The sequence below is a fragment of the Balearica regulorum genome, chromosome Z (assembly GCF_011004875.1).
Source record: "Balearica regulorum gibbericeps isolate bBalReg1 chromosome Z, bBalReg1.pri, whole genome shotgun sequence".
Taxonomy (NCBI): domain Eukaryota; kingdom Metazoa; phylum Chordata; class Aves; order Gruiformes; family Gruidae; genus Balearica; species Balearica regulorum.
This window is the reverse complement of record NC_046220.1, coordinates 63,054,390-63,077,518: the sequence shown is the minus strand read 5'-3', so window position 1 is coordinate 63,077,518 and position 23,129 is coordinate 63,054,390. Positions and strand designations below refer to the sequence as shown.

The window sequence follows — 23,129 nt, the reverse complement described above, 5'->3', positions numbered from 1 at the left end:
AGGGTTTCTTTTGAAGCTAATAAGAAGTAGTAGTACAGGCTAATATTTTTGCTATAGAGTACAACCATCTTTTCTTGTTTCCCTGTCACTCTCACCTTTTTAATATTTTCATACTTTCAGTGAATTCTTTCATATTTGTAATGGGAAATGTATTTGGATAAATTTCTACAAAATCAGCTAGCCCTTTTGCTGATTTAAACATGCACATAATTTTCAACACTTAAGCATAAAGCACTTGAAAGATTGTTAATCAAAATGGGTAATTAATGCCAACACACTAAATCAACCTTGCTTTGTGCCAAATGCATCATTTTGCTTGGAGTTTATCCACAGCCAGAGACTGCAAAACTGTCAGTATTATAATGCAAACCAGCTCAGTGAAAATATTTCTACTGTAGGGAAAGCAAAAAATACAGACACTATTTAGAGGCGTTTATCTGATAGGTAGCTGAAAGTTGGAAAAATGGTCTAACGGAAATAAAAAAGTTTGGGCTTGATTTTATTTTTTTTTTAGCTTCTGTTTGTTGCCTAATTGTCAACAAAGAGAGTAACCTTTTTAGAAAGAAGCAAGTTATTTGAGAGTGGAGTTACAATGTTTCGGGGCCCAGTTGGGCTATCACACTCACCTTGAATTGAATGCTCCTTTAAGTAAGCTGTAGTGTTAACCTTCGTGAAGCTGACTATTTACAACATCAGAATCTGAGGCATAATTTAGACTACCTGATCCCTTAGTGTTGGATTAATTTGATAACGACTTTGTTTCAATTCAGCCTCATTCACTGAATCACATTGAACTTTTTTCATTTTGTTAGTCTTACCTGTTTTTTTCCCTTTACTTTTAAAATTTGTATTTATTTATAAGCTGAAAATTCAGTTAAAATAAAAACCAAGGCACTGCCTTAAAACTGTTGAAATGTAAGGACTATAAAAATGTTAAAATAAGCCATTTTTTCCAAATAATAATTTATTGAAACTAATGTGTCAAATTCAATTCTACATAGTTGTGATTTCCCTTAATCTACTTTTTGAGGCTGAAATTTAGATCAGCAGTGGAGTTTTGGACTGCTTTCTCTAGCAGCCCACAGTCTAGCTAACATAGCTTGAAAACAGAAGAAATCTAAAATATTTTTAAATTGAAGCCATCAGTAAAAGTACAGCATGGTATTGCCCACCAAGTTTTGAAAGCACAGAATGATGTGCTAGATCCTTTAAGTGAGTCTTCAGCTGCGCTTCTGGGAGTCACATTGGGGCAGATTCGTTAGCAGCATATGGCACTAAAATTGGTAGTGGCATGGCCTCATAAAGCTTTGAGAAATTCAACTTACCCAGTATTTCGGAGGGACTTAGATAGTTTATGTTAGAATTGGAAAATTAATTTTAGCAGTTGGCTAATAATAATAATCCTGTTCATGAGCTTTGAGAAATGAGGGGAAATGTGTCTCAGATTTTTCTGGAAGTAGCCTTTTCATGTATTTTTTTTTCTTTTTCTTCTTTGAGACAGTGGGAATGTGAGTTAAAGACTTTCCCCTAAAGCCTGTGTATACTATGTGTGCAGTGCAAAAAATGGCTTCTGCTTTTGTCTTAATCATTTCTTTACCTACTTATGCTAAATTCCTAGTTTGTCCCCAGCATAATTACTATAAGGTAATGAAAACTAGATCTATAGACAAATGTCGAGTGTAATCTTTTTTGGAAAGCATTTCATGAAAAATAGTAATAATCACATTAACTTTGAGTAAATAAGACATTTTTCAGTAGAACGTAATTTTTGAACTGTATATTCAGAACAACTGTAATAGCGTATTTGAAGAACAACTGAAACTTTGAATATCTGCATAGAGCATCTTGTGCTCATGAAAACTCATCTGTAGATGAGTTGCAGTGTATTCTGTGTGACAGTCACAGTTGGCATAGTCATTGTGTGCCTGGTTGAACAGTGTGTGAAAATTTGACCTTACTGAGATATCAGTTACAGAACAGCATCACTACTTAATACTGATTAGAGTAATATATTTATATGAATACAGGAAGATTGGATGTAACTGGTATTTTCTTAAATCTAATTCCTTATTATTCCCTTCCTGTGCAGAACCATGTCCAGACTGACTCAGCTGGAGAGACTGGACTTAGGAAGTAATGAATTCACAGAAGTGGTGAGTTTTGCCTTAGTAACAGAGCTTTGTATCTTTTATAAGTCTCTTTATCCTTCAATCTATTTTTAATCAATATGAAAAAGTAAACCCCAGCTTAAGAATTCTGCCACTTAGCAAATATAATGTATACTTCATAATACTTTGTGGACCCTGTTAGAAAAATTATGTGCATATTCTGATGAATATGGGTATGTTTTTCATGAATTTGAAAATAACACTTCTGTGGTATAGTGTGGTTACTGTACTGGTAAAAAATTAATGTTAATATGTGTTTGATAATTGTTTGGCTTATAATAGATTCTAACCACTTATTGGTTATCATGTATTTAAATTGCAAGTTCAGTATATGCTGTGCATAACCTGCTTTTATTATTTTGTACAAACTATTTAGATCCAAGAGAAACTCTATTAATTTTAAGTTTGACTATTGTTCAAAATAGTATTTACAGTTGAGGTGGTCAGATTTTTCCTTCAGCATGGAACAACTTGTTTCCTGTTCATGATCTCACAGACAAATACATCTTATATTTACAATCACTTAACATCTCTCTGCTTCTAGAAGTACTTCCCTGGTTAAAGGAATTGAGATAGAAATGTAGTGGAACATACTGACCTGCCATATAATAAATTCAAGCCTTTGTGTGTCACCAGTAGATCATGTAGAGCTGAACACTTGCCTAGTTGTATGGTTTGGCAGATAGGGGAAGTGTATTTTAAAGAACTGTTCATTAGTATTATTTCAGCCATTAGTATTACTGCCATATTCTCATTACAGGACAGATACTCATCTGGCAGCCTTAAATTAACGTCCCCAGGCCCATGTTAAGCCATAACACCCAGGAATGAAGTATAGGCAGCAAAATTACCTGTTGGGGTATATTTTTGGCTGTTTGCTTCATCTCTCCCAGCCTTTTAGCTACAGAAGTCAACTCTTGGTAACTTATTTCATTAAGATCTTTTGGTAAAAGCACAAAACCATTCGAAACCGCTTTTTTAAGATAAAGATCAGTCTGAAAGGTAGTCTTCAGTTAAGATTTTCTCTTGGAAAATGAATTACTGGGAGTCATGACTGCAACTTAGGCAGGCATGCTGTATATTTACAGTATAACAAAATTGAGTACTGCATTTAGCTGAACTTCATTGTGGTTGTTAGGGTGCAGTGGCACCTGTTTTGTATTACTTTCTCAGGAGGGAAGTTTAAGTAGGAAAGCATATGCAGCATGGATGTTTACCAAGGAGTGGCCTTTCCCTGATACATAAGATACTTCTAATCTTATGTAATGGAAGCAAAATCTGGCACTTCACTTTATGGATGGAGTGGTTTGCTTCTATCATGCAGATGCACCCTTTGTTACTAGAAAATTACTTTTCCCCAAAACCACAAAATATTTGTACTGAGTGTTGAATAGTTGCAGTGTGTATTTCTGTATTTAAGCAAGGATTGTTTAAGGTTTGCTACTTGCCTGAACTCACTGTCTAGCCTTCCATTTACCAGCACCTGGCTGCCTTATAGGAAGGGGACGTACAGCACTCTTGTAGACATTTTGTTGTGTATTGTAACTGCATAACCCCAAAATGAGGGATGGTCCTTAAGTCTGGATTAAGCCAGTGAACAATACAGACACCGCTGCTACACCGGCTGCTTTTCCTGATTTATAGGAAAGGATGGGCTTGGAGAGAGATGTAGAGGAGACTAGTAGTGATATCTTTTCCCACTAATAAAAAAAAACCCAAAACAAACCCAAACAACCTACATCAGCTGACGAGGAGGGTTTAATGTTTAAGCCATAGCCCCTGCCTGCCCCCCCATCCCATGTCTTCTGGCTTTCTCCATCTGGGAGTGTGACCCAGAGCCTGTTTACACTTAGTATACTCGTGATTAATAAAGGCAAGAATGAGGAGGGAGATGGCCATACTACTTTAATGAAAGCTGAGAGATCCCCACAGAGCTGCACCAATTGCATTTTCATTTCCACTATTTCCAATATTTCAAAATATTTGTGGTTTTTGAAAAACAGGTCTTCTGAGTTGATGGATTTTAATGGGTTTTAGACCTCCTCCATGAAAGAGGAAATTGTACACGTAACATTTATTTATTGTGTGCTCCAGTTGAAAAAGAATACTTTCTTTGAAAAAAAAAAAAACACCAAAAAAACCATCCAAACAAAAACCCCCACTTTCTGTAAGGATTATTTAGTGCTGTGATCAAGTTCTTAAAAAAAAATTTTACATTTCAAAAAGTGAATTACCTAGGTTTTCTCTGATGACCTAGTGAAACAGGTGCATCTAACAGCCATAACAAGACATTACTTAAAGTTGCAATAGATGAATCACTGAAGTTGGTTTTGCCTTTCACTATTTCTGTATGAAGTTTTTAAAAAATGGCTTTCCTCTACAGCCTGAAGTACTTGAACAACTGAGTGGGCTAAAGGAATTTTGGATGGACGGTAATAGACTAACACTTATTCCAGGGGTAAGTCTTTTGACTGTGTTAAACATTTAGTATTTTAATTCACAGTGGTATTTGCTTTGTTAGCTATCATATATGTTAAAGTTGCTATGTAATTTTAATGTTGCTTAAAGCCAAAAGGCTAAATGCCATTTAAATGCTTAACTAGTCTGCTTAGAAATTGTCACTGATCATAGGAGTAGGGTACACTGCTTTTCTTTCATTGAAGTTAATAGCATTCATCTAAAAATTATATTCCAATTCAGGAAAGGGGTAAAAATCCCAGATCAAATCCTGGATCAAATTTAGCGTTGACTGGTCCTTCTTAAAAGGGATTTTTTTGTGTTAGACAGCAAGCAGGAATTTAGAGGATAAATATGTTGTGTGAATTTTTACTGTCACAGCTGTAAAGCAAGCAAAGCCTGTTCAAGTGCCGTGTATACAGGGTATATAGCCAGTTCCTGAGAAAATGTTCTGTTGACTTCTTCAGGGTTCCTGACATCTCTCAGAATTCCATGGGATCCAGACCTATTATTGCAGAACTTGTGAACCTATGCTTATGTTCTAGAAAATGAATATTTTAAATTTGGGAAGCAGACAATCTGTTTACAGACTTAAAGTCACTACCAGTCTTCTGACATGAGGCTTTCTTGCCTTATGAGGCAGTCTTCTCTACTGTCTTTCCTCACTTCATCTAATTCTTCCTTGAAGAGTTGAACGGATGTATTAAGCATTCTTACTTTATAGTAAAAGTAAAACTGTATATGTGAAAGTGACTGCATCTTCCCTGTGAAGATTTTAGTAGTGTACACAAATCTTCAAGCTTATTCTTGGTTCGTATGGAAAGGTAATACAAGCTTATATTTTGGCTTGTTTCTTCAGTTTAGTACAATTAGGGATTCATTGTTGTTGGTTTTGAGGTTAAGCAGGATGCCGTTTTACACAAAAGGCAAAAATAAGCATTAAAAGCTTTACTGAAGCCTAGTGATATCCTTACGTTATCTGTCTCTTTCTGAAGTCTGTTCTGAAGCTTCAGTTATTTAAGTCACAGTAACTGATCAAGCCATTGAATTGGCAGCAGACTGACTTTAGAGACCTGCAGAATTAATGTGGTATGTTTGTCTGGGTGAAAAAACATAAACTGTGTGTATCTGCACAAAATGTTTCATTGTAAAGCTCGGATATTATGCATAAAATTGTATTTCAGCACTATAAATAGGTTTTCTCTTTTCCTCTGGCATTATACTTGGAGAGACAGTTTGTTGTCACATCTGCTGGATTTTTTGTTTTGAACTTGCACTTTCTAGAATGCATTATTTTCTCTTGCTTTTAGTTTATAGGCACTTTGAAACAACTGACCTACTTGGATGTTTCTAAAAACAACATTGAAGTAGTTGAAGAAGGTATTTCAGGTTGTGAAAGCCTGCAGGACCTACTGTTATCCAGTAATTCCCTTCAGCAACTGCCAGAGTCTATTGGTTTGTATTTTCAGTTAATTCATGTTCTTCAAAGCTTATAGTTTAGACAAAGAACACTGGAAAATAGACAAATGTCAGTTTAGATCTAAGTTTCAATTGATTTAAAATACCAGTTTTGGATAAAGCTGTAATGTGTAGCTGAATAATAAAATTTGGTTTTGCCCATTCTTAAATTTATACAGTAGTTTGTAAATGGATGAAAAAATACTTTTTTTAATTCCTCCTCCCATGGCTGGCACATGGTAAGCTGGCAAACAAGTTCTGTAATCTCATCTGCTTATTTCTGTAGGTATATAGCACTATAGGCATGCCAGGGAATACAGAAGATGTGGTTGCTTGCCCATAGCCTTTTTTTCCCTAATTAAAATTAAGCCTAATGAACTGAAATGTCTTTTTTGATTTACTTGTTCATTTTATTACAGGTTCCCTGAAGAAGGTAACAACACTTAAAATTGATGAAAACCAGTTAATTTATTTGCCAGACTCCATAGGAGGGTAGGTATTTAATCTGAATAAAAGGTTGAACTGCTTTTCTGCACACTTTTCTGTGACAATGGCTCCTCTTTTGAATGGTTTTAAAACTACTTGATTTAATTTCTTCTACGTGCTAATATCTTAATAAAATTGTAAGCAAGTGTTTTCATACCTTCTAGTTTGGAGCATGTATATTCTTTTATGTATTATTTAATATCAAAAGACCTATATTCCTCACTTATTAATGCAGCCACCAGTCTATAAAAGAAAAATTGAATGTGAAAGAAATCAAAATGTTTAAAAAGACAGCTGCCTGAAAGTTTTTTTGTCAGTACATAGCTGTGGTAAATGTTGCAAATGATTGAACCTCTATCAAAAAGCTTGTTAAAAGTGAATCTGAACACACACGCAAACACACATTTATCTTTTTTTATATTAGAAAGACAATTTTTACCTGTTTATCAGCAGTTTTTTTTAAAGTGTAATTTGGTGTTCAGCAATTTAATTTAAAACTCGCAATTGGTGGCAAATATAATTGGTTCAGAATTAGGTGCTATACAAATGAAGGGTATTTGCTCCAATTTCTTTTCTCCTATCATAATTAATGTAGGTTGTCTTTTGTTGTCAGAATTTACAAAATACTTCTTCACTGCCAGATTCTTAGGTTCACTGGCTCTAACTCTTGAAATTCTTTTCTTGTTCAGAAACTGCACTCAACTCCTGTTTGGTTATGATCTGTCCCATTCTGAATGCTTTTAGTGCCTTGCACTAGCACATTTTCATGTAGTACACAAACATTTGATGTTGCTGACCCCCCCTGTTTTTCCTGAATGTTCTCTGATAAGGACAGTGTAAAGGAGATTTTAAAAAACAAACAAAAAACTGCCAACAAAAAAACCCCCACAATCAACCAACAAACAAAAAAAACCCCAAAACACCTTTTAGGCAATTAGTAAAGTATTGTTCTTGAATTTGAATTCCCTTGGGCTTCAGAGTTTTATTTTGAATTACATTTGAGATTTGTAATTAAGTGTGGTATTAACTTCATTTAAACTTAAAGTATTCAATTAATGTTGGATGAATTAACCTGCATGGAGGAGTAATTTTTTTAATTTTTTTTTTTTAGGTTAATATCAGTGGAAGAACTGGATTGTAGTTTCAATGAGATTGAAACATTGCCTTCATCTGTTGGGCAGCTCTCTAATATAAGGACATTTGCTGCAGATCATAACTTTTTAACACAGCTGCCATCAGAGGTATGTATTTAATTACAAAACTGTAAGATGAATATTTAATGTATTTTAAACTATATAACCTTTACAGCTTTTGGATAACAAGTTGTTAATTCTTGAGCAGATTTTCTTCATGTGCGTTTTTAAAGGAGGGTGTGTACAAATATACAAGTTTTCAAATAATGAAATTCTGAATTTTTTTTTAAGCAAGAAGTAGAAATTTGCTAGTTTATTGAAACTAAAAGAAGGTTTAATATGTAAGAATAAATCTAATTATACTTTACAGGCAAAATTATCTATAATACTAATTGTTTTAAAACTAAAAATTTGCATATTTAGAGTTACAAAGATGAATTAATTCTTCGGGTTTTTTTTTTTTTTCAGATTGGAAACTGGAAGCATGTAACAGTGTTGTTTCTGCATTCTAATAAGCTTGAATTTCTCCCTGAAGAAATGGGTGATATGCAGAAATTAAAAGTCATCAATCTGAGTGACAATAGGTTTGTGAATGCATTTATTTAAGTGGCAGTTGTATAAAATGCAATAATAATGTGGTATGTTATCTTTCCTTATCTCGCGCACAGCTTAGAAGCTGACTGAGATGCATGTATTTAATGTATCATTGTTGTATTCTGGATCTTGCAGTTCCATTGTATTAAGCCGCCTTTATTTTAATGACTTAGCACCTGGCATAGGCATTGAAGCACAGCTTCAATACATTCACGATTGTTAGCATGTATTTTTCTGGGGAATTAGTTTGGTTAGTTTCATAAAACTTTTGATTCTTACTTAAAAGTTACTATCTTCCTGTATCGCATATGGAGGACACAAAACAGTATCACAGTATAGTGTAAAACACTTGGGTGTGCTGGAGAAGGGAGAAAGGAAAGTTGTGTTTTATTAGAGCTGGTCCTTAAAAACTGACAAAACGTTTCTCTTTTGGGAATTGCTAATTCATAGAATTGAAATATATTGGGAGAGATAAGTTCAATGGAGCTCTCCCTCCTGTTCTGCCAATCCAGCTTCTCTGTACTCCATCTGTACCCAAGGCATCCCCTTTCCAACACGTGTATCTTGGAAAAAAACCCAACAATTTTCAGATGTAGCACTTTTTTCTTAATTGGTGTGCATGTATATTGAAAGATAAAATGATGAGGATTTAGATTCATTAATTCCGGTTAATTGTCTTCAAAATTGTATTTCTGAGTTAAATTCAAATTACATTGTCACTTTTTTTTAAGCTACTTGCTAAACTGGGCAGAAACGTTCTTTGTTTGCTTGTTTTGCTGTTTGGTTTTTGTTTTTTTTTTTTTAATTCCAGGTATAGCTTTCAATCTAAATTAAATGCTGTTGCCTTTCAACTGTTAATAGTTATTTAACTATACCTATAAATTTCCTTTTTAAACATTTTTACAGTCTAATGCAGGATTGCTTCTTAACAGTCTTAACAGTCTTGATAAGCGTACTTACATAAATTCTTATTGTAATTACAGACTGAAGAATTTGCCATTCACCTTTACAAAACTGCAACAGCTTACTGCTATGTGGCTATCAGACAATCAGGTGAACTTTTTTAAAATTAAAAATAGATTAGTGTTGACTTTATTCCTAACAGAATTAACAAGTACAGAGCCATCTGTCAAATAATGAGACCTGGTACTGTGTAGATACATCAATACTTCCTTGACATTACTATGTCAGTTCTCTGGAAATAAACAACACTGAGCCTACCTGTCTATGGAGACTTTCATACTTCTAGCAAAGTTCTGTGCTGTTAGGAAATGCCATTTAACAGATGTTGGGGTGTTGTGGTTTTTTGTTTTTTTTTTCTTAATTCAGGCTTGTTTAAACAGGAGAGTTAGTACTTGGTAAGTTAGTACTTGAATGTGTAGGATGCTGTTTCTTCCACAGCTATACCATTGGGGAAACTTAGCATGCCTTTTTTTGAGCTAGGTTTCTTGCCACACCTTTGAACTCTGTGACTGTCTGACTTTCAAGCTGTTAAGCAGTAGCTCATGTGCTTGTGGCTCGTATTTTTGCTGTGTGTTGAAGCCCTCTGTACTGTGTTGATTTTCTGAACAGCAGTAAGGTGTACAGAGCTGCCAGAAATCCACAGGCCTCAGATGCAGTATAATGAAAGCACTCTTACTAATACAGTAATTTCAAGAATCCGCTGCCCTTTTTTTTTTTTGTAAGAGGTGGGGGATATTCAATCTGGTGTCAATTAGAAAAACTGAGTACAAAATTTTTCTTTTTATATGATTGTCTGCAGCTGGCCGAATATATCTGTGTATTCCAGATCAGCCTGCTTTGGGGTAGTAATAAGTCCTAGCAAGAAACTGGGTTGTTTTTTGCATATCCAGTGTTTGCTTTTCTCCTAAAGCTGTTACTGAGTTTCAGTTCTCAGTCAAAGCGAGTCGTCAGTCAGTCAGACATGTTAATAACTTCATTTTGTGAAAATTATTCAGAGAAGAAATGGTTTAATACAAGGCAGAGTAGTCTTCAAAGTAATGGGACAGGCAAGCTCTGTGATATGTAAATCATATTTACTTTTTTATATATATTCTCATAACATATCCTTCTTTCATTTGCTTCCTAGTCTAAACCACTTATCCCTCTTCAAAAAGAAGCTGACCCTGACACACAGAAAACAGTGCTTACTAATTACATGTTCCCCCAGCAACCAAGGACCGAGGATGGTAAGAATTTCTGAAATACCCTGTCAGAATGCTCACTTTTGAAAATAATAGTGGGAAGACTGTCCGGCTACTACGACTTTCACTAGAAAATACTTAAATACAAGTCTGAATTAAACTTGTAAATGATGAAGAGTTACATCTGAAGAATGAGAACAGTAACTTAATGTGCTCTGCATATTGGTAAATTCTAGGTGAAACTGTTCCAGTGAGCGAGGTGAGAAATGGACTGGTGAGATTGCATTCTGTTGTGGTCACAGTGTGACACCCTTTTTCATTCTGGTAGAGCTTAATGGTTTGGGGTGAAATTCTCCTTAACAGGTGTCTGCTTCAGACTGACTATTTTAACAGAATGTTAGACAAAATGTTTCCTCCACTACCGAATACAAATTCTACCTTAAATTTTAGATGCTTTAGTTTTTTCCAGGGTTAGTAATAATGCAGGGTTTTTGTCACTGAGTCATTCTTAATTTTAAAATTTTCATTAAATGAAATCAGGTGAATGCTCTTATACACGCCTAATAAGACTACCTCACTGAATTCAAGCTATAGAAATCTACAGTATAATTTACATGTGTGTATATATATACACATACAAATACTTATACATATACATGAATAAAAATACTTTGCAGCAGAGTTCTGCTGAAAATTTTCAAGTGTGTTAAGACTAGTATACAGCTGTGTGTATAAAGGTTTTTACCTTACAGATCAGGATTTCACTATTCTGAAATACAGCCAAGTTCAGCAGCTAGTCTTCAATTAATGGTGCTGCTAGTCTCTTATCTTTTAAGAATGCATACAAAAGCATACCAATCCCATCCAAGAGAAAAAAAAAGAGGATTTTTATTTTGCATAATGTATCCTATTCTTATAAGAGACTCTTTTTTTTTTTTTTTAAAGTTATGTTCATATCTGATAATGAAAGTTTCAATCCATCTCTGTGGGAGGAACAGCGGAAACAGCGTGCTCAGGTGGCATTTGAGTGTGATGAAGATAAAGATGAGAGAGAGGCTCCACCTCGGGTTAGTATTGAATTTATTTTTGAATACTTGGTGCTTCCCTCCCTCTTATGCCCACCCCTGAATCCCATCATTTTCCTTCCTTTGGCTGTAGATTTCACTCTGCTGAAGAAATCAGTTCTTCAGTTATTATTTAAGAGTATCTAACAGGATGAAACATCACATTTTGGGTGGATTGGTTTTTTTGGGGGGAAAGGGGGAGGGGAGGCATTGTTGGTTTGTTTGGGGCTTTTGTTTGTTTTTCCCCCAGATCATTTAAAGTACAGCACAAAGGAAAAACTCTCAGCTCATGTAGGGCACAACTAGGAGACTACCTGGCTGGTGCTGCCATGGAGAAGGATAGTGGGGAAACAATTGTTAATCCTGATTTTTCTTCAAGTAAATCACAGTTCTCGTAATTCTTCCTGCTTGCAATCAATGGACACATTTGGGAAGGAAGGGGGGAAGTGATTCATAATCTTGCTGGCTTTTGTGAGCTTAAGTCTGCATCAGTCCAGGTACACTTAAACACTAAAGTGGAGATCCTAGATTATTCAGTGCTTTGTCCTAATTTATTGTCTATTTTAAAGCTGATGTTTTAATTATGGCATTTAATTAAATGTAGAACATTATTGCTTTTTGATATACAGGAAGGCAACCTGAAGAGATATCCAACTCCGTATCCTGATGAATTGAAGAATATGGTCAAAACAGTCCAGACAATTGTACATAGGCTAAAGGATGAAGAATCTACTGAAGATATTGCCAAGGAGCCAAAACGAGAAGGCCAGACAGTTTCTGTAAAAGATGTGGGGGTAAAGGTTAGAGATAATATTCTCTTCTGACTTTGCAAGAACTTCCAAAGATCTAGAGTGTCATTGATTCCTTTTAATTCTCTTCTCCCTTCCCACTAATGCTTTGGCAAGAAAAATTGTCAGATTAAAGAACAGAACTTACCTCTTCACCATCTAAAGAAGTATGTCATAAATGTTGGGTTTGCAGTAGCAATTTTCCTGACACTAAGAACAAGGAAAGTGACTTGATTCTCAGGCAAGTGCAAACTATGGATGTGTTAAGGAGCTGGCTGCTTTGGTTTCTGGAGGATAGGTATCATCTTTGTCATCCTCTGATCCTCTTTTATCTGTCAGACTTCACAATGAAATTTGGGGTAATTTCACTGCTGCCCTCGTGACTGGAGGTTTTACATGATAAGTTGGGAAGCCAATCATAGCACGTTGGCACAGGAGTCAGGAGTCACTTACAGGCTGATGTAGCATGATAGGTGACAGGACTACTGTTTGGTGCTGATGTGCCTTGTTGTACGTACTCTTGGCCTTTTTTTTTATTTAACTCGACATTTAATGGTGCAAACTGACCCCAATAAGGAAGAGAGTCAAACTGATTGACAAAGGGTGGGGACTCTACCTCAGTAATCTGCAGTGATTTCTCTGCATTTTATACCTGGAGCATTTCATTCTTTATAATTTCAAAGCTCAGATTTTCCATTCTATGGTTTCTCAAAATATATAATGTTAACTCTAAATGTCATATGTTACTGAAAACCTTTCAAGATGTTTTTTGTGCTAATGTTCTTAATACTGTAGACTTCAGAAATTGCTTCAATAAAGAATAAAGCAGATGAGAGAAAGCAGTATTCAGCAGGAAGCTCTGTGCAGAAGCCTACTGAACCAGAAGCAGAGCACAGCACTGCAAATTCACAGATGACTGCACTTGTTAAAACCTTGCAGAACACGAAAACAATTGTCAACCATGAAGACACGCTCGAGGTATGGCATTGCAATGAACATCATAGCAGTCAAAGAATTGTTCTGGTGGTGTATTGAATTTGTTACTCTGGCAGATGAAAATTCATGTTGACAATAGCAGAAAATTCCCATCTCTAAGTGCTATAAATAGAGATGGTTTGCAATGCAATATTTTTCTCACTTCAGATTATATTAAGTAAAAGTTGAAATAGCTAATAAAACTTTCATAATGCAAGATACATGCATTTAAAGAAAAATTGAGCAAACTTGATTAAAAGCTGACCTAAGTGTCAAACTGTGAAAAGACTCTCGTAGAATTTTCCAGGTTTTGCTTCATTGTCAGTTCTTCATTAAATAATCGATTTTAATTGTCACAGAAATGACAAAATATCTGATTAGTGGGAACAATCACAAACTTGTATATCCAAGTGACTGTGCACATTCATTTCAAATGAAAAGTAGGCTTAAAAATATGTATTCCTCTGTGTTTATTAGTGAGCTGTCATGAATATGAATTGGATTGTATTTACCTCTTATAAAAAGTCAGAGATTTTAAACTTCTAAACTCTTCATACCTCTCTCTGACAAACATAATCTATTTGTTTATTTAGAGTGTTTTAGACTTGTGAAAAATTTTGGAACTTGTCTCTTAATCAGTTGCCAGTCACAACCTGTAAAATGCTTTTTTCATAGTTTCACAAGCAGATTAATTTTGCCTGTGTTGTGTAAGCAGTGGAACATGCATATATCGTACTTTTGCTGAAGAGACTTTGTGATAAACGGTTGTGGCTGTTGCTGGCTATTTCCCCACCAGTGTGTTCCTGCTTCTACATACTTTCTGAAAATATTGGTTTTGACATTTTTCTTTAGTTTAAAAACATAATTTCAGAAAATCATGTTAGTTGTTTAACAATAGTGATGACAATTCTTTGTAGCTGGCTGTATGCCAATAAGCACTGTGTAGTCTATCAGGGATAGTGAATTCCTGACTTCCATGTAATAACCTACTGGTAACTCTGTTGCAGTTGAATCCAGGTATCCAAACTTTGCATGTGTCTAAGTTTTCCATTTCACCATTGATTACACTTGTATGTCACATCCAAGAGGAAGGGCAGCCTGAAGAGTCTGTTTCGATTGCACACATTTTTATATTTTATTTTTAAAGAAGATTATCATCGCTTGTTTGCTACATTTCAGTGAGTTTTGTCCTCCCTGCAGTCCAGAGAACTGGTCAGGTAGTTAGTATCGTGGGAAAGGTGGTGCTCCAGCAGGTTCCATATATTAAATGTTCTGAAACTTGTAAGAAAAAGTGGACATTAACAGACTATTTATGCAATCTGCAACATGGATTTTGTAGCAGTTGTAACAGGAAGCGTGTTTACTAGAAAGAGATTTCCACTTTAATGAAGGAAGGGGTTTTTCCTTCAAAATATTACTTGAAACAATCATTTCATAGAATCATAGAATGGTTTGGTTTAGAAGGGACCTCAAAGACCATCTCGTTCCCCGCCCCCGCCATGGGCAGGGACACCCTCCACTAGACCAGGTTGCCCAAAGCCCCATCCAACCTGGCCTTGAACACTTCCAGGGATGGGGCATCCACAGCTTCTCTGGGCAACCTGTTCCAGTGCCTCACCACCCTCACAGTAAAGAATTTCTTCCTTATATCTCATCTAAATCTATCCTCTTTTACTTTAAACCCATTCCCCCTTGTCCTATCACTCTACTCCCTGATGAACAGTCCCTCTCCAGCTTTCCTGTAGGCCCCTTTAGGCACTGCAGGGCTGCAGTAAGGTCTCCCTGGAGCCTTCCCTTCTCCAGGCTGGACAATCCCAACTCTCTCTACATGTCCTCATAGGAGAAGTGCTCCAGCCCTCTCATCATCTTCATGGCCCTCCTGAGGACTCGCTCCAACACTTCTTGAAGATGATAGGAATATAGAGCTGGCAGTAGGATACTGAATCATGGCTGCTCTTGCAGCAGCTTTGTCAGTCAATATCTTTCATAAGTGTACTGAGCTCCATCTTATGGTTAGGAACTAGTGATTTCTAGCTTAAATGTAGTCAGCATTGCTTTATTCCTCTGCCAGTGTTCTTGAAGTTAAATAACTTCTCTTCCTTTTGGAATTTATCCCCAATGTTAATTTAAAGATATAACCCCAAGCTTACTTGCTCTTTTTTTACTAGACTAGATAGGCCAAGCTTATTCTGTCTTTTCTCACAGCATAGCTCTCCATTCCTGATTGACTTGGTCATGCTACTCTATAGCTGTTTCAGTCTGAGCTCTTTTCTGCAAGACCAATACCCAACTAGTCATTCTGGGATGTTTGCTGGTTCAGTGATAACTTTCTGACTTAAATTCAAATGGAGGTTCTCTCCAGTGGTGGAACAGAGGCTGCATCTGCTTGCTCCAAGTAGGTTTTTGGAGTTGAAGTTACTGATTTGACTGTCATTCCCATGCAGTTATCAGTGACAATGTAAGTCTGCATGTGCTGCTTCTTAAAGGTAATTCAGTGGCAAATACTACTAAATTCAATTGACTTGCACTACAAATGCACTACACACTTGTTATGTTATGCCTATGTTATGTTGCTTTTTTCTTTTTTCCCCTTTATTGTTCAGTAGGTGACAGTTCAGACAGCATTTACTTGACCTTTAAGCAGTTATTTAAAATGCATGGCATAAAGCTGTTTTTCCTTTAGCAGGAGTCAGAAGAACTCTCCTCTGATGAAGAGATGAAAATGGCAGAAATGAGACCACCACTGATAGAAACCTCCATAAACCAACCAAAAGTGGTAGCTCTTAGCAATAACAAAAAAGGTTAGATACCATAAAAGTAATCAGTGTTGTGTGATTCTGATAATTTCTTGACTCTAAGTGGCTAGTTTTTCCAATTAAATTATGTAAAAGTAGATTTAATTTGTATATTTTAAAAGAAAGGAGATAAATTATCTAATTAAACAATGAAAGCAGAAAAAAATCTGCAATATCTTACACTTGTGTGTGTGCTAGAGAAAGCTATGTTGATATCCTGATTTTCTTGATTCTTGTCATCAGTTTAAAAGCAGAGGGGGGGAAAGGAGCTCTGTGTGTTTTGGGGGACTGTTAGCTTGAACACACTCTTGATACGCTTAAAAAAAGAAAGTGGTATTTACTTTGGAAATATTCCATATTTCCCCCCTCCCCAAGATTTTGTGGATTATTGCTGCTGTAGGCAGCAATATCACTTGTTTAAATTTCTCAGAGAAGCTGTGGTCTCTTCCTAGATTTTAAGAATAAACTTCTCTTGTGGCAACTCTTTCACCAGAGTCACTTTACTCTCTTGTTTTTCTTCTTTCCTGTAACAGGAAACTTCAGAACATTGTTGTTGTTGTTACCTAAGTTTTATAGTGTCTGAAAGATTATTTCAGTCTGGGTAACCATTTCCTTAAGAGTAAGGAATGACTTAGGATTCAAAAAAAACAAAACCATAATTTAAAAGTTGGAAAGCAAATTGTATCTTGCTTCATATGATATCCTAATTCAGTACTTTCCAGGACAAAAGGCTTTTCTGGCCATTAGATATAAAAGGGTGACATTTAGTGGGATGAAGGAAAACCACATGGAGGTAGCAGGAAGAGTCTGCTGAGGACCACATGTAGGTGAAAAGATTGATGTTTATCAATGCCGTCTTTGGACTTTTATGCCGGACTAAAGTACTAAGTCAAAACTTCTTTCTTGTCTCTGGAGACAGACATTAGTTTCACAAAACTTATGCTTTTGGCACCTTTAACTGTGCCTCGAAGCAAAAATTTAAATGTATTTGTTTGTACACGTATATCAAAATCATGGTTGTCTTGAAGTCCCACAGAGGGACTATTTTTATGTGGATGTAGTACGTAAGTATGCATACATTATATAAGAATCAATGTGTACACTTGTAAATTACTCTGAAAATGTTGTCTTCCAGCTCTGTAGAACATTTTTCTTTCCTGTTTTTTTACACTATACAGAGGTTATCCAGTGATCTAGGTCTTTCCAGAGTGCTTGGTCTAATAAATAGCTGTTTAACAATGTTCAAAATCAGGAACTATGTACACTTTCAAAATCCTGCATGTGCAGCAGTGTACTTCATTTTCATAGGGGCTAATAGACTCATGTAATTCAAAACTTTGAAATCATTGCAAAAACAGAAAAAAGATTTGATAGATATTTTGGGGAAATATTACATAATGTAGTAATAATACATAATGTAATTACTAGCTTATGCAAAGGAAACTTGGAATAAAGCAACAAGTTAAATTTCATTACAGGTGAGGGCTGTTTAAATTGAGCCAAATATTTAAAAAATAGGAACTATTGCCAACAGCCTTCTGTATCAAGTTTAAATGAAGTTTGCAAAGGTATTAGCTTACATTTTTAGTTTCCAGTAGTAAGAATTACTGAAGAACAAGAAACAAGTTCTAAATACCATAACATAAGCAGATGAAATGGCTATTAAACAGATGTATGTGTCTGTAACTAAATTGACAAATTTTTATTTCAGATGATTCAAAAGATGCTGATTCCTTATCAGATGAAGCTACCCACAATAGCAATCAGAATAACAGCAACTGTTCCTCTCCTTCTCGAATGTCAGATTCTGTTTCCTTAAATACTGATAGTAGCCAAGATATTTCTCTCTGTTCTCCAGACAAAGAAACACATGCTGCTGTTTTATCCAAGATCAGGTTTGTAAGATGCTGTATACCAGTGAGCAAATATAATACAAAAATGTTACTTAATCTTTCATATTATGTGTCCATTTCTTTAATTCATTAATTTATCATTCATGAAATAATTTAAAATGTAATGTTTTAAAATAATGTTAAATAATGGAATAGTTCCCTTTAAAAAAAAAAAGACAATAAAATTCAGTCTAATTTTAGTATACAAGACATGGTTCCCATCTGTTTTAATAAAAGAGTATAATAATTTCATCCTTATAATTTGTTATCTCTGAAAAATACTTCAATAGACAACTTAAAAAACCTCTATGTTTTTATTTGCATAATTTTGAAGATCAATTATATTACTAAGGTAACGATAAAAGACTTTTAGTAACTTATAAAGAATGGACTTGCAGGTTGCTACCCTTCCTGAGGTTTTAGTTGGTGCCATTTTTTTAAAAAAAATGCCAATAGAAACAAGATATTAATCCAAAATTGTCATGGAACTTGCAAATATTTGATTAAAAAAATTGAGCTATTGTCACTTCATACTTTTTGACATTCCTAAATTGTCATTAATAATTCCTGTTGAATTTAAACAAACTTATGAAATCAGATGACATAAACATTGCCAAAATGAGCCCTCTATACAATGTACTTTTGTAGTGGTAAGATAGGAAGTCATAAATCTGATTGTATGTTGGTCTTTGTTCTGTTTCATGTGCACAGTATGGCTGTGTTGCATGTTAATGATTATTTTTCTAAAACAGTTCTTAAGGGAATATGTTGGTTCCTTTTGGAATATCTTTTAAGAGCCATATTTTTTTCCAGGCCAGAAGATGAAAATTTGAATAATCTTTTGCAAAATGGAGGTGAATTGAGCATTACGTTAGAAGAAAAAATAGATGTGCAAGAGAAGGTTACAAATCTGTCTGAATATGAATTAAGCATTGAAGAAAGATTAGGCCTGATAGGAAGAGGTGTTGATCTAAGCACTCCTACGGAGGAGTCTCACAAATTAGACCAAATAAACATGAATATCAATAAACTGGTTAGTGGAGAAGCAGTGCCACTTCCTGTAGAAAGGTTACAAACACAGGAAATAGTTTCAGTAAAGGGTTTCTTGAATAACAACATGAGAGAAGAAAGTGAGCACTTGGAAAATGGAAATAAATATCCTACAAATAAAGTAAATGGACATCCTGAGGAAGCAGTACAGTCTCCCAGTAGAGACGAACTAACGAGAAGCACTACAGTTGATGGTGACTCTGCTGAGCTGTCTGTTTCGAGGAGCACTGAAGATTTGTCCCCACAGAGAAGTGGTCCTGTGATGAAATCTCACAGCATCACCAGTATGGACACTGGTGGTCTGAAAATCTACGACATTGTCAATGAGAATGGATCTCAACAAGCAAACTCAGTGGTAAAATTGGCATCTGATAGTGCGGATGGAAAAAACATAGTCCGAAGTAAATCCGCTACACTTCTGTATGATCAGCCTTTGCAGGTTTTTCCTGGGTCATCATCATCATCTGATTTAGTATCTTCTACAAAAACTGTGTTCAGGTATGACTCAAATCACAATCCAGAAGGTGCTAATGTAGTGAGAGGATCAGTGACAAGTGGTTCACAGATGTTCTCCGCCCCCCAGTATAATATTCAGTATAGCAGCAGTGCAACAGCAAAAGATGCCTTGTGGCCTCAGAAACAAAACACCCAAGCAGAACAAGGCAGCTTACCTCCTTCACGTCTGCTTCGGTCTGACAGTGCAGAAACCCCCAGCTATGTAAAGCATTCTGCCAATATGAATTTCTCCAATCATAACAATGTCCGAGCCAGTGCTGTGTATAACACTCATCAACGGATGGCGGGGAGACATATCGATATGTGGGCTATTCCACCAAATGATAGACTGCTCCCAGGAGCAACCAGACACACTCTTCAAAGGCAGAGCAGTGTGTCTTCTGCAGCTTCTATAAATGTTGGGGATACTGGACTGTCAAGGCGGACCCAGGTTTCTGAAGGGGACTATTTAACATACAGAGATTTGCATTCAATGGGAAGAGCTCCACCAGTAATGTCTGGGCAACAGAGACCTCTTTCTGCCAGGACGTACAGCATGGATGGTCCAAATGTACCCCGACCGCAGAGTGCTCGGCCATCGGTGAATGAAATACCAGAAAGAACTATGTCAGTTAGTGACTTCAATTACTCACGGACTAGTCCTTCAAAGAGATCAAACCCAAGGGTTAGCTCTGAGCACTCTTTATTAGACCCTTCAGGAAAAAGTAAAGTCCCTCATGACTGGAGGGAACAGGTGCTGCGACATATTGAGGCTAAAAAGCTAGAAAAGGTAAAAATAATAATTTTAAAACTTCTACTTTTCTGTTACCTGGATATGGAATAAGTTAAATATTCTGTGTTTTGAACTGCTTTTAATTACCAGTGAAAATGTACTTCTGATACTGCCTTATAAAGGATAAACATGTTTGTGATGGATATCTGAGAAACAGCAAATAGTAGACTGTAAATGAACTTTCCCTCAAAGAAAAACAAGCCCCTGTTGTTTTTACATTGTACTTGGTAGCTTAGTCCAATTACTTTAGAATACAGTAATGTCACAATGACCTGCTGGACTACAGGCCCAGCTGTTTTAGGGCAGATAATGTTTATTGTAGCCTTGTATTTGTATTACACTAAATTATTCCCTAACGCTTCTTGAACCTTCAGTTCTGCCTTTTTTCACCTATTTCTTCGCTTTAAGAACAAGGACAAGACTATCAGTAAAATCTATTTGGAAGTGTAGGTCTACAGCTTCAGTTGCAGAAGAATTCAAAAGCCATAATTAACATGTATTTGCTTCCAAGCCAGTTGTCTTTTGAAGTTGGGTATCTGACAGATTGCTGAATGAATATTTATTGCTGTGTGATGAGAACACTCAAAAATCTTGTTCATTTCAGGAAATCACAGGAGGTTTTGACATAACTAAAGATGATGAACAGGATTCTTTATGTACCGTAAATGCTATCAAAAATTTGAGCTGATATGTAGAGTTGAACAATTATCTATCTTCAAAGAATTTGAGTAGAGACTGGAAGAGTGTAAGCTATGCTGTCCAGCTAAACCAGTTTAAAATATTGTCACTAAATAATGGGTAGAATGTCATTAGCCTGATCCTGTTTCCTTGGAGGGGAAGTGAGTAAAGCAGCCAGAATACATTTTGATTATGCTAGCTAGATGGATTTTCTTTTTTAATTTCTTTTGAAAGAACATAGTTTGGTTTGTCATTATTATGCTAAATACTTCAATAGCCATGATAGCTAAAGAAATTTAATTGGAGATCGTTGGAAAAATTACTTTTAACTATAATTTTTCTTTGGAAATCCAAGTGTTTAGAGGGATGGGTTTGGTTTTGTTTGTTTTAAGTTGCATAAGTTCTGGTGAGAGAAAAGGATGGGGTTTGTTTGTTTTTTAAAGAAGCCTGCACAGCAGCTGCATCTGTTCTTCTGTTCCAGTTTGAGTCACATAAATGTAAAATATTTTAAGGCTTTCACAGTACTGTGCTGTAATGTGGGGACCTGCTGTCCCACAAGGTGGTCACAAACTTCATCATGTTCCAACCCTAATAAAAGGGGCATTCTCTAATATTCCATTCTCTTGGATGCATGTATCAAATCTTACATGAAACAACAGAGAAGCAAAAATCCCAGATATCCCTGAATGCAGAGTGAAAAAAAATTTCATTGCACTGCTAATGCAGTTTGTTTACAGCTTATTCTTACAGTCTACATTTGACATGTTAGGAACAGCATTTAATACACCAGTGATATCTGTTCAGGTACTGTAGCAGTGTAGTCACCCTTACTGAAATGAAATTGATTGTCTGACTTCATTACTTTTATATCCGTCCATACTTTCTATCATACTTTATGTGTAAACCTTAATTTTTGTTTCCTACTAGAGTGATATGAAATAGCTGCTATTGAGATCTTAGCTGTGCATCTAATTTAACAGATCTTAGAAGTCTGTTTTTTTATATGCATGTTTCTTTTGTTCTGGCCTTGAAGCATTTTCCAGTAGCTTTTACTTAGCAATCTGAGACTTTTATGGGTGTAAAAGTGAATGTGTATATAATTTTACATTCTCTGGCATATGACAGACTTAAAAAGAAAAATCTGAACTGTGAAAAATGTAGATATGATCCTATATGGCAGCTGGCAAATATGATAATATGGAAATTCTAGGAATTTACTGGGCATTTCTTTGTTCTTCTAAAATAATGGTTTTGGTATTTCTGTTTGTAATTAAAAATTAGCTGGGCAGGGGGGCTTAATGTAGTAACTAGGCTTCTGAAATGTTTTGAAGTCTGAAAAAAAAATCAGTAATTACAGAACTCATTTAAGGAACAAGCATTTAAGGAACAAGTTCAGTTACAGAGCTCATTTAAGGAACATTTATTGGAAATTGCTTTGACAAAGTTTTCATGGATTTCAAATGGTGTTTCTTTTATTAAAGCATAAGACACAACACTGACAAACACAGGTATACAAAATTAAGCCTTACAATGAATATTTAATTCATATCTTCTTGCCTGTGGTTGTACACAACAGTATGGGTTAACAGCATTACCTTTGCTGTGACTTTTCTGAGTCTGTTGTTGAATTTAGTCACGTTTATTATTTCTGTCCTGTGTTTATTAGGACAGAGGGTGTAGTGGGCTTTTGGGGGTTGGTAATTTTGTGGGTTTGTTTTGGTTTTATTTTTTTGCTAAGCTCCTGAAATACTTGTTTATTTTGTTTTTATAAAATCTGGTAACTGGGGGGCAGGTGAGCCCACTTAAATAAACAGTGTCTGCTTGTTGGACACATTGGAGAAGCTAGTTCTTGTTTTATTTATTAGCCCTTTTTACCTGATGTAGGTAGGGGAAAAAAGCTTTCAAGAGTTTAATTTGCATGAGGAGAGATACAGGATAGTCCAGCAAAAATGATTAACAGTGGATTCCAGCCAAGTAACCAGCATTTATAATCCCTTTGACAAGCTGTAAGGGGGCATACGCCAATCAACTAAAATTATCTCAATTGTGAGACAGAGAAAAGAGCTTATTTAAATGTCAAGCTGCTCTCTAGTGGTTATATATGTAAGCTCTTGAAAGGCATGCAGTCAATGCTGCCCCACCCCGAACCTCCTAAATTT

General features: G+C 35.6%; 1 protein-coding gene across 11 annotated transcripts in view; it reads left to right on the top strand.

Annotated features, from left to right (window-relative positions):
* The window catches only part of ERBIN (erbb2 interacting protein), a 127,916-nt gene that overhangs the window by 90,447 nt on the left and 14,340 nt on the right, over positions 1–23,129 (top strand). For 8 of the 11 annotated variants that reach the window (XM_075739828.1, XM_075739824.1, XM_075739827.1 and 5 more), the window contains 14 exons: positions 2,090–2,153; positions 4,552–4,626; positions 5,936–6,080; positions 6,503–6,575; positions 7,681–7,810; positions 8,171–8,286; positions 9,280–9,349; positions 10,386–10,485; positions 11,386–11,507; positions 12,134–12,304; positions 13,088–13,270; positions 15,951–16,068; positions 17,774–17,957; positions 18,768–20,289. In XM_075739828.1, the coding sequence (XP_075595943.1) occupies positions 2,090–2,153; positions 4,552–4,626; positions 5,936–6,080; positions 6,503–6,575; positions 7,681–7,810; positions 8,171–8,286; positions 9,280–9,349; positions 10,386–10,485; positions 11,386–11,507; positions 12,134–12,304; positions 13,088–13,270; positions 15,951–16,068; positions 17,774–17,957; positions 18,768–20,289 (3,073 nt within the window). The remainder of the gene's footprint in view (positions 1–2,089; positions 2,154–4,551; positions 4,627–5,935; positions 6,081–6,502; positions 6,576–7,680; positions 7,811–8,170; positions 8,287–9,279; positions 9,350–10,385; positions 10,486–11,385; positions 11,508–12,133; positions 12,305–13,087; positions 13,271–15,950; positions 16,069–17,773; positions 17,958–18,767; positions 20,290–23,129) is intronic. The other 3 variants (XM_075739830.1, XM_075739833.1, XM_075739831.1) reach the window with 2 other exon arrangements.